Here is a 12,548-nt window from a genome sequence, read left to right as displayed (position 1 = left end):
GTGGAAGGGGACCTCAAAGCGCATCCAGTGCCACCCCTGCCATGGGCAGGGACACCTCCCACCATCCCAGGATGCTCCAGCCTGGCCTTGGTCACTTCCAGGGATCCAGGGGAGGCCACAGCTGCTCTGGGAATTCCATCCCAGCTGCTCCCCACCCTCACAGCTGGGAATTATCTGTGCCCCGGTGGTGCTGGGGCCAAACAGTGGCAGGCAATGGAATCTCACGAAGCCGAGGCAGCGTTGTCACCCAGGGGAACCTCACGGAACCGAGCGCCCATCGTGACACAGCGGGGCAGGCGACTCGCTGGGAGAGCAAAGATCAGTCAAGGCATTTGATGTGATTTTTGCCAATTTTATTTTGTTTTACCTTTGGCGGGCTGCGGGTGGTGTCCGAACTCTTCCGATTTGGTCCCTCGTTGCCCCGGCGCTGCTAGGGCCCTACCTTTGCCGAGCCGGGGGTGCTGTCCCTCGTTGCCCCGGCGGTTTCCCGTCCCTACCTTTGCCGAGCCGGGGGTGCTGGTGCTCCCACTGCCATTTGGAGCGGCCGGCGCAGGTGCCCGAGAAGGGCGGGGGCGAGAAAAGGCGCATCGGCGGCGAGAAGCGGCGCATCCCAGCTCTCTTCCGACCACCCCCCCACACCGGCCCCGCTCCAGGGCTCCAGGGCCGCGGCGCTGAGGGCCGGGCCGCTCCCGGGGCTGCGGCCTTGGCGGTTCGGTTCGGTTCGGTTCGGTTCGGTTCCGCTCCGCTGCCGCCGCCGCCGCCGCGCCGAGACCGCAACTGAGGCCGCGGCACCGCCGCCGCTTTATATAGCCATCTTAAGCTCCGCCCCCTGCACGGCAGCCAATGGGAGTCGAGCGCCAAGGTGTGAGGGGCGGGACCAGAACGCAGCGGAGCGATCTGATTGGTCGAGAGGCGGGCGGGTCCATGAGGGAGGGGTCGGGGTCCATGAGGGAGGGGTCGGGGCGGGGCCTGGTTTGAGGGCGGGGTGTGGGAGAGGCCGCGGTCAGAGCGGGATTTGGGCTGGATTTTGGTGGGATTGGGGCTGGGGGGGGGCTCAGAGCCGGCGCTGGGTCAGTGCTGAATGTGAGGTGGGCGTTAGGGCTGGCTTTGGAACTGGGGCTGGCATTGGGGTCAGGGCTGATAGCGGTGTTGGGGCTCGGGCAGGAATCGGGGCTGAGTTCGGGAGCTGCACCCAAAGCTGGGGCTGGGGTGGAGGCTGGAGTTAGGGCTGCATTTGGGATTGGCCTTGGGGATCTGCTCCATGAGTCGCACCCGTGCCCCTCCCCAGCCCGCAGAGACAGCGACGATGCCTTGGCGGCGGCTGGACACGGCTTTGTTGGTGAGGGAGCGAGGATGGGCAGCTCCCTCGGCATTCCCGTCAGCATCCAGGCTCTGCAACAGGACAGCCCCTTCCTGGCTGGAGACTCCACTGATGAGAGGGACGGGAGCTCGGCAAGGGGGCTCAGAGCCAGGAAAGTGGGAAACTCTGGGGGGGTTCCTCAGGGTTTCGTCCCCATCCCGCCCGGGAGAGGCTCGGAGGGTTGCAGGAGCTGCCGCGGGTCAGCCACCTTCACCGTGAGAGAGCCCTGCAGGAGGGGACACGGGGACCTCAGCGGGCGTTCCCGGACGGCAACGGGGCCGTCCTGGGCTCGTGCTCACCGGGAAGAAGGAGCGGAGCAGGAGGAGCAGCAGAAAGGCCGCCAGCCCCAGGCCGGCCCAGAGGAACCAGCGCCAGCGCACCCCGTGGCGAACGAGGCTCAGCGGCGACTGCAGCCACAGGAACGAGGACTTGGGGCGCCTGCCGGGGGACACCGAGCTCAGCCACCCCCGTGTCCCCTCCCCGCCGGCCCCTCCTCGCCTCCCCCCGGGGCTCACTTGGGCTCCGGCAGCGTCGGGTGTTTGTTTGGCTCTTCCCGACCCTTCCCCACCGGCCGCTCCTCGGCCTCCTGCGCCCTCAGCAGCTCCAGGGTGAGCTCCAGCTTCCCCTGCGGGGCCCAGGGGGGGTGGTTGGGGTGGGGGATCTGTCCCTGCCACCCCCCCAGAGCCGTCACCGCCATGTCCCCAACCTACAGAGAGCCGCTGGCCGCTGTCCTCGTGCATCGTGCAGGGCCACCAGCCCCGCGCCCGCCTCCTGCGGAACAGGTTCAGCGGGGAGCGCGCCGGCACCGGGGCCCGGCACCGGGGCCAGGAGCACCAGGGCAGGTCCTGGGGCCCGGCCCGGCACAGGCGGGCGGTGGGGGCCGGCCGGGGCAGCCGGGTGAGCTCCAGCTCCAGGATCCCTGCGGGGAAACGGCCAGGAGGGGACAGGTCTGTCACCAGCGGGAGCTCCTTATCACCAGCGGCTGCTCCCTGTTACCGGTGGGAGCTCCTTATCACCAGTGGGAGCCCCCAATCACCAGCGGCTGCTCCCTGTTACGGGTGGTTGCTCCTCATCTCTTGGGGGTGCTCCTTATCAGCACTGGGAGCTCCTTATCACCAGTCAGTGTTTCCCACCCCCAGTGGGTGCCCCTCATCACTCATGGGTGCTCCTTATCAGCACTGGGAGCTCCTTATCACCACTGGGAGCTCCTTATCACCAGTGGGAGCTCCTTATCACCAGCGGCTGCTCCCTGTTACCGGTGGTTGCTCCTCATCTCTTGGGGGTGCTCCTTATCAGCACTGGGAGCTCCTTATCACCAGTGAGTCTTTCCCACCCACAGTGGGTGCCCCTCATCACTCATGGGTGCCCCCAATCACCAGTGGGAGCTCCTTATCACCAGCGGGAGCTCCTTATCACCAGTGGCTGCTCCTCATCTCTTGGGGGTGCTCCTTATCAGCACTGGGAGCTCCTTATCACCAGTGAGTCTTTCCCACCCACAGTGGGTGCCCCTCATCACTCATGGGTGCTCCTTATCACCAGTGGGAGCTCCTTATCAGCAGTGGCTGCTCCTTATCAGCACTGGGAGCTCCTTATCACCAGTGAGTGTTTCCCACCCCCAGTGGGTGCCCCTCATCATTCATGGGTGCTCCTTATCAGCACTGGGAACTCCTTATCTCTCCTGGGTCGTTCCCACCCCTTTTGGGGTGCTCCTTGTCCCCAGTGGGTGCTCCCAGTCACCCGTGGCTTGTCCTTATCACCGGTGCCCCTTCCTTATCACCAGCGTCTGCTTCCCACCAGTTGTGGCCGCTCCCCGTTCCCAGTGGCCGCTCTCTGTCCCCCGTGGCCACTCCCTGCCTCCCCCCCCGCGCCAGGGGACACGGGCAGGGGTCTCACCCAGCAGATCATCCGCCTTGAACTTGTCGTTGTCCCACACCTGGAGGATGAGCTTGGGCGGCACCTTCAGCAGCGTCTCATCCGAGCTCCACACGTGCTCCTGGGGAGGCCGACGGAGGGGCCGCGCTGTCCCCGCGCTGTCCCCGCGCTGTCCCCGCCCCGTCCCCGCCCCGGGGTGTCCCCTGACCTTGTGGCGGATGGCGCAGAGCTTCTCGGCCGCCAGGAACTCGAAGGGGAACACGAAGCGCCAGTTGAAGGCCCCGCGTCCGTCCCGGGAGCGATAGTGGATGTCGGTCTGCTGCCGCTGCTCGGGCAGCCCGTCCAGCCACCTGCGGGGACACCGCTGTCACTCTGTGCCACCCCAACCACCTGTGGGGACACTGCTGTCACTCTGTGCCACCCCAGCCACCTGCGGGGACACTCCTGTCACTCTGTGCCACCTGCGGGGACACCGCTGTCACTCTGTGCCACCCCAACCACCTGTGGGGACACTCCTGTCACTCTGTGCCACCTGCGGGGACACCGCTGTCACTCTGTGCCACCCCAACCACCTGTGGGGACACTCCTGTCACTCTGTGCCACCTGCGGGGACACCGCTGTCACTCTGTGCCACCCCAACCACCTGCGGGGACACTGCTGTCACTCTGTGCCACCTGCGGGGACACCGCTGTCACTCTGTGCCACCCCAACCACCTGTGGGGACACTCCTGTCACTCTGTGCCATCTGCGGGGACACTGCTGTCACTCTGTGCCACCCCAACCACCTGCGGGGACACTGCTGTCACTCTGTGCCACCCCAACCACCTGTGGGGACACTGCTGTCACTCTGTGCCACCCCAGCCACCTGCGGGGACACTCCTGTCACTCTGTGCCACCCCAACCACCTGCGGGGACACTGCTGTCACTCTGTGCCACCCCAGCCACCTGCGGGGACACTCCTGTCACTCTGTGCCACCTGCGGGGACACCGCTGTCACTCTGTGCCACCCCAACCACCTGTGGGGACACTGCTGTCACTCTGTGCCATCTGCGGGGGACACTCCTGTCACTCTGTGCCACCTGCGGGGACACCGCTGTCACTCTGTGCCACCCCACAGGGACACTCCTGTCACTCTGTGCCACCCCCGCCACCTGCGGCGACACTGCTGTCACTCTGTGCCACCTGCGGGGGACACTCCTGTCACTCTGTGCCACCTGCAGGGACACTGCTCTGTCACGCTGTGCCACCCCAACCACCTGCGGGGACACTCCTGTCACTCTGTGCCACACGGAGGGGGACACCCCGGAGTGACAGAGAACCTGGGGATGGGTGACGGGGTCTCTGGGATGACCAGGACAGCTGCCGGGGGGTGACAGGGACCCCGCAGCCGGGGGCACAGCCGGGGTGCCCGGGCTCACCCGGACACGTAGATGTCGCTCATGCGCTGTCCCAGCAGGTTGGTGTCCGCCAGCTCCGTGTCCCGCACGTTCCAGACCACGCAGCGCAGCTCGTACCTCGGGAGGGGACAGAGACGCGTCACCTCCCTCCCGGGGCTGGCCCTGTCCCCGCCGGGGGTGGCCCTGTCCCCTCCGCGGGGCTCGCCGGTCACTCACCCCTCGGCCTTGCGGGGGTCGATGTTGACGGGGGGCCCGGGGGGGCCGAGGCTGGTGGGGAAGATGTCCACCCACATCTGCACCTTGCCCTGGGGACACACGGGCGGGCTGGCACCGGGCCCCCCGCTGTCCCCCTGCTGTCCCCCTGCTGTCCCCACGGCCCCGGGGTCCTCATCAGGTCCCCCCACACCCACCAGCCCTCCCTGCCTTGGGGTTTTCATCGCTGCGGGGTCCCTTTGTCCCCCCAGCAGCTGTCCTTGTCACCCCCGGGCTCCATCGGCCACCCCTGGGGTCCCTGGCACCCATCTCCGGGGTCCTTGTTAGCCCAGGGTCCCCATTGTCCTCCTGGCACACCCCACGGTCCCTGTCACCCTGAGGTCCCTCGCTGGCCACATCCCTGTCACCCCAGGCTCCCCATCACACCCCCCGGTGTCCCCATCACCCCCCGCTGTCCCTGTCACCACGGTGTCCCTGTCACCCCCCGGTGTCCCTGTCACCCCAGTGTCCCTGTCACCCCCTCAGTGTCCCTGTCACCCCAGGGTCCCCATCACCCCCCGGTGTCCCTGTCACCCCGCGGTGTCCCCGTCACCTCCCAGTGTCCCTGTCCCCCCCCCGGTGTCCGTGTCACCCCCCCGGTGTCCCTGTCACCCCAGGGTCCCCATCACCCCCCGGTGTCCCTGTCACTGCAGTGTCCCCATCACCCCACGGTGTCCGTGTCACCCCCCCGGTGTCCCTGTCACTGCAGTGTCCCCGTCACCCCGCGGTGTCCCTGTCACTGCAGTGTCCCTGTCACCCCCCGGTGTCCCTGTCACTGCAGTGTCCCTGTCACCCCGCGGTGTCCCTGTCACTGCAGTGTCCCTGTCACCCCGCGGTGTCCCCACCTGCTCGAGGCCGGGCTGGGCGCTGCTCTGGAGGCTGCGGGTCTCCAGGTGCTCGGGGACGAGCTCGCACAGGTTCAGCACGTGCAGGGCCAGGCGCTCCCGGGGCTCGCCGGGGTGGCGGGACACGGGGGGGCCACTCTCTGTCACACCGACCCGTCACCCACCCGGCACAGACCCCCCCCCCCGATCCCCCCAATTTCCCCCAGACCCCCCCCCCGACCCACCCAGATCTCCCCCTAGAACTCCCCCCTAGACCCCCATCCAGACCCCCTAAAATCCCCCACCAGTTCCCCTCCATACTCCCCCTCTGACACCCCCCCAGACCCCCCCAGACTCCCACCCAGGCCCCCCAAGCCCCTCTCAGTCCCCCCCAACCCTCCACCCCCCCAGCCTCTCCGAAAACAACCCCAGATCTCCGCCAAACTCCCCCCAACCCCTCCTCAGGCTCCCCCCAAGACCCTCCCCAGATCCCCCCAGAACCCCCAAACCCCCACGAGCCTCCCCCAGCCCCCCCCCCCCCCCGCTCACCGAAATGTCCGAGCTCGAAGCTCTGCCCGTCGAGGGTCACCACGGTGCCCTGGGGGTTGAAGAGGGGCGCGGGCAGCCCCCGGAGGCCGGTGAGGAGCTCCAGGGTCCGGCTGGGGCACAGCTGGTCCCGCCAGCACGCGGGGCCAGCGCTGGGGACAGCGGGAGGGGCGGCGGTCACCTCCTCTGGGTGTGCCCCCCACCCTCGTGTGCCCCTCGCTGTGCCCACCCCGTGTATCCCCCGCGGACCCCGCCGTGCCCAGCCCAACCTCCTTGCGCCCACCCCGCCCTCCTCATCCTCATCCCCGCCTTCGTCCCTGTCCTTGCGCCCATCCCCATCCTCTTCTTCATCCCCACCCCTATCCCTGTTCCCGTCTTCCTCCCCATCCCCATCTTCACTCCCCATCCCCCTTCCCATCCCTCCCCAACTCTCCTGTGCCCCCCATCCCTCTGTGCCCACCCCATTCCAACCTCCTTGTGCCCCCCATCCCCGTCCCCACCCCACCCTGACCCGCCCCGTGCCCCCCATCCTTCCCCCCATTCCCGTGCCCCCCATCCCTGCCCCGCTCCTCCTTCCCGCCCCATCCCCACCCCGCCGTGCCCACCCCTCTCCCCAGCTGCCCCCCGTGTCCCTCCCTGTGCCCACCCCCCCTAAGCCCCCCGGTGTCCCCCGGTGTCCCCCCCGTCCCCCTGGGGACACCCACGTGTGGTACAGGGTGGGCAGCCCGCAGTGGGCGCGGAAGTGCGACAGCAGCCGGTTCTCCAGGTCGATGGTGGTGCTCCCGATCTCCTGGTCCGGGGGCACCTTGTCGTGGTCCATGATGGTCACCCGCAGGTCCTTCTCCAGAGGGATGGTGGCCGTCAGCTCGAACATCCTGGTGGCAGGAATGTCCTCAGCCCCGGGGCTGGCATGGGGACGGGGACCCGAGGGGACGGGGACCTGGGGGCACAGGGAGGTGCCAGCACTGGGAATGGGACAGCTGGGGGCACTGGGAATGGGGAGCTGGTGGCACAGGGATCTGGTGCCACACCAGCACAGGGAATGGGACAGCTGGGGGCACCTGGATACACCAGTCTAGGGAAAATGGGACAGCTGGTGGCGCTGGGCCAGGCTGGCACAGGGCCACGCTGCCACCGGGAATGAGCCCCGCCCCCCCCCCCAGTACCCTCCTCTCAGTGCCAGGACCCCCCAGCCCAGCGCCACCCTGGGGGTGACACTGCCACGGGCCACCCACCCTGGGGTGACACTGCCATGGGCCACCCTCCCCGGGGTGACACTGCCACCAGCCACCCACCCCGGGGTGACACTGCCATGGGCCACCCACCCTGGGGGTGACACTGCCATGGGCCACCCACCCCGGGGTGACACTGCCATGGGCCACCCACTCTGGGGGTGACACTGCCACCAGCCACCCTCCCCGGGGTGACACTGCCACCGGCCACCCACTCTGGGGGTGACAGTGCCACCAGCCACCCTCCCCGGGGGTGACACTGCCATGGGCCACCCACCCTGGGGTGACACTGCCATGGGCCACCCCCCCGGCCCTACCTGCCAAAAACGGGCTCCAGGGTGTTGGGCACGTACCGGTCCCGCTCTCCCAGCGTCTTCTTGCCCAGAGCCACCCGCACGTAGGGATCGCTCTGGGGCAGGGAGGGGACACCGGGGTGGCACCGCGCACGGGGCCCTGCCCGGCGCCCCGGGGGTCCCGTGCTGTCCTTACCAGCCCGGTGACATCGCGAGGGGACAGGTCGAAGGCCCGCACGATGTAGACCCGCACCAGGCACTCCTGCGGTTTGCTGGGCGGCAGCCGCTGGAAGCAGCGGGCCGGGGGGGACACCCCGGGCTCCTCGGGCACGGGGTAGATGCGGAAAAGCCCCTGAGAGACCCCTCTGTATCCCCCCCCCGGGGGTCCTGCCCCGGTCCCGCGGTCCCACGGGGTGGGGGTCTCACCCACCTTGAAGCTGCCCACGGGCTCGGGGTGCTGCCCGGGCAGGGGGGGACGGCCCGGTTTGTAAAGGGGGAAGGTTTGGCAGAAATCCTGCAGCCCCTCGAACTCGGGCACCGCCTCCAGCTCGCAGCCGTAGATCTGCGGGGCCGGGCCCGGCCTTGGGTCATCCCCGCGCCCAGCCCGGCCACTGCCCCCAGCCCCATCGTGGGGCTTCTCCCCACCGCAGCCCCGGCCCCTTCCTCATCCCTGTTCCCATTCCAGCTTCATCCCCATCCCTGTTCCCATTCCAGCTTCATCCCCATCCTTGCCCCCATCCCACTGTCGTTCCCATCCCATCTTCATCCCCATCCCCGTCCCCACTCCCTCCTCGTCCCCGTCCTTGTCCTCGTCTTGTTTTCAGTCCTGACCTCGTCCTCACCCACCCCTTCCCTCCTCCCTGTCCTCAGCCCGTTTCCATCCCCCTCCTGTCCCAATCCCCACCTCATCCCCGTCCCCGTCCCCGTCCTCATCCCCGTCCCTGTCCCATCCCTGTCCCCATCCCCGTCCCCATCCCCATCCCTGTCCCTGTCCCCATCCCCGTCCCCATCCCCATCCCCATCCCTGTCCCCGTCCCCATCCCTGTCCCCATCCCTGTCCCCATCCCTGTCCCCATCCCTGTCCCCGTCCCTGTCCCTGTCCCCGTCCCTGTCCCCGTCCCCATCCCCGTCCCCATCCCCATCCCTGTCCCCGTCCCCATCCCCGTCCCTGTCCCCGTCCCCATCCCCGTCCCCATCCCCATCCCTGTCCCCGTCCCCATCCCTGTCCCCATCCCTGTCCCCATCCCTGTCCCCGTCCCTGTCCCCGTCCCCATCCCTGTCCCCGTCCCCATCCCCGTCCCCATCCCCATCCCCATCCCCGTCCCCATCCCCGTCCCTGTCCCCATCCCTGTCCCCATCCCCGTCCCCATCCCCATCCCTGTCCCCGTCCCCATCCCCGTCCCCATCCCCGTCCCTGTCCCCATCCCTGTCCCCATCCCCATCCCCATCCCCGTCCCCATCCCCATCCCTGTCCCCATCCCTGTCCCCATCCCCGTCCCCATCCCTGTCCCCATCCCTGTCCCCGTCCCCGTCCCCATCCCCGTCCCCATCCCCGTCCCCGTCCCCGTCCCCATCCCTGTCCCCACCCCGATGCGGGTCCCAGACTGGCTCACCTTCAGCCTGTCCCCGTTTTTTCCCCGCGGAGATCGGGCGTCCTTGTCCTCCACGGACGCGTAGAATTTGCTCCACCAGTCCCTCTCCTCCTCCTCCTCTTCCTCCTCGTCCTGGTGGGGAGCAGGAGCAGGTGGGCACAGGTGGGCACTGGTGGCCTCGGTGGCCCCCCGGTAGCCCCATTCCCACCTGGTCCGTGGCCCTGTTGTTTCTGAGGCAGCTGAGCAGGACCTGCAGGGAGCAAAGGGCTCTTGGGGAAACTGAGGCACAGGGCCGGGGAGTGCCGGTGCCCAGCGGTGCCAGGGCTGGTGCCAGGTGCCCGGGGGACACACCTGAGCCATCCTGGCTGGGGCCGTGGCGAGGAAAAGGAAACACCAACGTCTCCAGCGGCTGGAGGTGACGGGCAGGGAAAGGAGCTCGTCTGCGGCAGAGAGGGACGGGCAGGGCTGAGGCAGAGGACACCGGGACGGGGTAGGGACACCGGGGACAGGCCAGAGGACACCGGACATAGGTGAGGGATGGGGCAGGAGGTAGCCGGGACGTGGCAGGGATAGGACGGGCAGTACCTGGCACGGACACAGCGGTGTAAGAGCCATTCCCGGGATTGCCGGAGCCCAGCAGCTGCTCCTGGCGGGGCGGGGGGCAGCGGTACCGGCCCAGGCCCCTGACGCTGGCCTGTCCCAGCAGCAGCCGGCGCTCCGTGTCCGCCCTGTCCCACAGGCGCAGCCGGATGGGCGGCAGGAGCCGCTCCTCCTCGGGCAGCGCCTGCGGACGCGCCCGGCTCAGCCGCGGTGCCACCCGCGGGTTGGGGTCCCTCCCCAGCCCTCCCCAGTCCTCCCCCACTCACCAGGGTCAGCACGAAGGCGTTGCTGGGGAAGTTGGGGTTGGCGGCGATGTCCTCGATCGGGGGCGTCCAGAGGGTCTGCTCCCCCCACTGCAGCTCCAGCCGGGGCTCCCGCACGGCCCCGCGCAGCCCCCGCAGCCCCCAGGCCAGCACCTGGCGGGACACGCGGCTCCTGTCACCCCGCGGCTGTCCCGGGGCCCCTCGGGGGGTTTGGTGCCCGCTGCTGGGAGGCTGAAGGTGCCTGGCCTGATCCGTGTCCCTGCGCCCATCCCTGGCCCTGTGCTGCCCTTGCCTCCGCCCCTCTGTGCCGGTTCTCAGCTTCGTTCCTGTTCTTGTCCCTGTCCTGTCTCCGTCCTCTGTCCCTGTCCCCAGCCCGTTCCCAGGACCTTCAGCACTGCCCATAGCCTGGCCCATTCCCAGTCTCCGTCTCCTTGTCCCCATCCCACCTTTATCCCTGTGCCCATCCCTGTGCCCATCCCTGTCCCCATCCCGCCTTTATCCCTGTGCCCATCCCTATCCCCATCCCTGTCCCCATCCCACCTTTATCCCTGTGCTCATCCCTATCCCCATCCCGCCTTTATCCCTGTGCTCATCCCTATCCCCATCCCTGTCCCCATCCCGCCTTTATCCCTGTGCTCATCCCTATCCCCATCCCTGTCCCCATCCCACCTTTATCCCTGTGCCCATCCCTGTGCCCATCCCTGTCCCTATTCCACCTTTATCCCTGTCCCCATCCCTGTGCCCATCCCTGTGCCCATCCCTGTCCCCATCCCACCTTTATCCCTGTTCCCATCCCACCTTTATCCCTGTGCCCATCCCTGTGCCCATCCCTGTGCCCATCCCACCTTTATCCCTGTGCCCATCCCTGTGCCCATCCCTGTGCCCATCCCACCTTTATCCCTGTGCCCATCCCTGTGCCCATCCCTGTCCCCATCCCACCTTTATCCCTGTGCCCATCCCACCTTTATCCCTGTGCCCATCCCTGTCCCCATCCCACCTTTATCCCTGTGCCCATCCCACCTTTATCCCTGTGCCCATCCCTGTCCCCATCCCACCTTTATCCCTGTGCCCATCCCACCTTTATCCCTGTGCCCATCCCTGTGCCCATCTCTGTGCCCACCCCTGTGCCCAGCCAGCCCCGTCTCCATCCCATTCCCCGCTCCCTCCTTGTCCCCGCCCTGTCCCCTCCCGGGCTCCCACCTCCAGTGCCACCCTCTGCAGGCGTGGCCGCAGCTCCCGGGGGATGCTGAACTCGTCCTTCCTCAGTGGCGGGGGGCTGAGCGCAGCCAGGGACCCGTCCTGCCGGGGAGGGGGACACAGTGACCATGGGACTGACCCCTGGGTGCCCTCGGCATCACCCCTGGCACCCCTGGGCCACCCCCTCACCTCGGGCTCGTGCAGGAGCTCGAAGGCCGCCAGCAGCTCCCCGGCCGGACCCCGCGGCCCCTGCAGGGGGTGAGGCTGGAGCCGGGGGGGCTCCCGGTGGTCCAGATCCAGCCACACCTGCGGGATGGCCACGCACCTCCCCAGGAAAACACCAGCACCCTGCAAGGCAGCGCCTGAGCGCGGGGCTCCCCCAGCCACGGGTGTCCCTGTCCCTCCAGCCCTGACCCCTCTGTCCCTCCAGCCCTGATCCCCGTCCCTCCATCCCTGACACCCCCATCCTTCCGTCCTTGATCCCCCATCCTTCCATCCCCGACGCCCCGTCCTTCCATCCCTGACCCCTCTGTCCCTCCTTCCCTGACCCCTCTGTCCCTCCTTCCCTGACCCCTCTGTCCCTCCATCCCTGACACTCCCCATCCCTCCATCCCGGATCCCCATCCTTCCATCCCTGCTCCCCCACCCCTCCATCCCTGACCCCCCCATCCTTCCATCCCTGACCCCCCCATCCTTCCATCCCTGATCCCCATCTTTCCATCCCTGATCCCCCATCCCTCCATCCCTGACCCCCCTGTCCCTCCATCTCTGACCCCCCCATCCTTCCATCCCTGATCCCCATCCTTCCATCCCTGACCCCTCTGTCCCTCCATCCCCGATCTCCATCCTGCCATCCCTCCATCCCTGTCCCATCCCTCATCCATCCCCCTGCTCCCATCCCTCCCTCCTGCCCCATCCTTCACCCCCCCCGCCCTTTCCCCTCGGTCCCCCCCGCCCGGTGTGTCCCGTACCTGTCCCCGCTGGTCACACACCTCCACCACCACGGCCGGGGGGTCATCCCGGACCCCGCGGGGGTCCCCGAACAGCAGCACCCGGGGGAACAGCAGCGTCTGCTCCCACAGCGGGTCCAGGGCCCCCCGCACCGTCCTGGTGCGCTGGC

General features: G+C 68.5%; 1 protein-coding gene across 1 annotated transcript in view; it reads right to left on the bottom strand.

Annotated features, from left to right (window-relative positions):
• Positions 1–1,316: 1,316 nt before the first annotated feature.
• The window catches only part of FER1L5 (fer-1 like family member 5), a 38,139-nt gene continuing 26,907 nt past the window's right edge, over positions 1,317–12,548 (bottom strand). The window contains exons 29-50 of the mRNA XM_032091809.1: positions 12,400–12,548; positions 11,618–11,776; positions 11,432–11,530; positions 10,235–10,384; positions 9,954–10,152; positions 9,720–9,808; positions 9,577–9,618; positions 9,390–9,500; positions 8,207–8,338; positions 7,973–8,128; positions 7,801–7,892; positions 6,956–7,126; positions 6,255–6,403; positions 5,727–5,866; positions 4,846–4,934; positions 4,651–4,746; positions 3,441–3,582; positions 3,254–3,353; positions 2,071–2,279; positions 1,876–1,985; positions 1,660–1,798; positions 1,317–1,586 (exon numbers count right to left, since the gene is read on the bottom strand). The exon at positions 12,400–12,548 is cut by the window's right edge and continues 33 nt beyond it. Coding sequence (XP_031947700.1) covers positions 1,500–1,586; positions 1,660–1,798; positions 1,876–1,985; positions 2,071–2,279; positions 3,254–3,353; positions 3,441–3,582; positions 4,651–4,746; positions 4,846–4,934; positions 5,727–5,866; positions 6,255–6,403; positions 6,956–7,126; positions 7,801–7,892; positions 7,973–8,128; positions 8,207–8,338; positions 9,390–9,500; positions 9,577–9,618; positions 9,720–9,808; positions 9,954–10,152; positions 10,235–10,384; positions 11,432–11,530; positions 11,618–11,776; positions 12,400–12,548 — 2,810 coding nt within the window. The 3' untranslated portion in view covers positions 1,317–1,499. The remainder of the gene's footprint in view (positions 1,587–1,659; positions 1,799–1,875; positions 1,986–2,070; positions 2,280–3,253; positions 3,354–3,440; positions 3,583–4,650; positions 4,747–4,845; positions 4,935–5,726; positions 5,867–6,254; positions 6,404–6,955; positions 7,127–7,800; positions 7,893–7,972; positions 8,129–8,206; positions 8,339–9,389; positions 9,501–9,576; positions 9,619–9,719; positions 9,809–9,953; positions 10,153–10,234; positions 10,385–11,431; positions 11,531–11,617; positions 11,777–12,399) is intronic.

The sequence above is a fragment of the Corvus moneduloides genome, chromosome 27 (assembly GCF_009650955.1).
Source record: "Corvus moneduloides isolate bCorMon1 chromosome 27, bCorMon1.pri, whole genome shotgun sequence".
Classification (NCBI taxonomy): Eukaryota; Metazoa; Chordata; class Aves; order Passeriformes; family Corvidae; genus Corvus; species Corvus moneduloides.
Note: the sequence above shows the minus strand (reverse complement) of the source record. Positions and strands in the feature narration are given on the sequence as shown.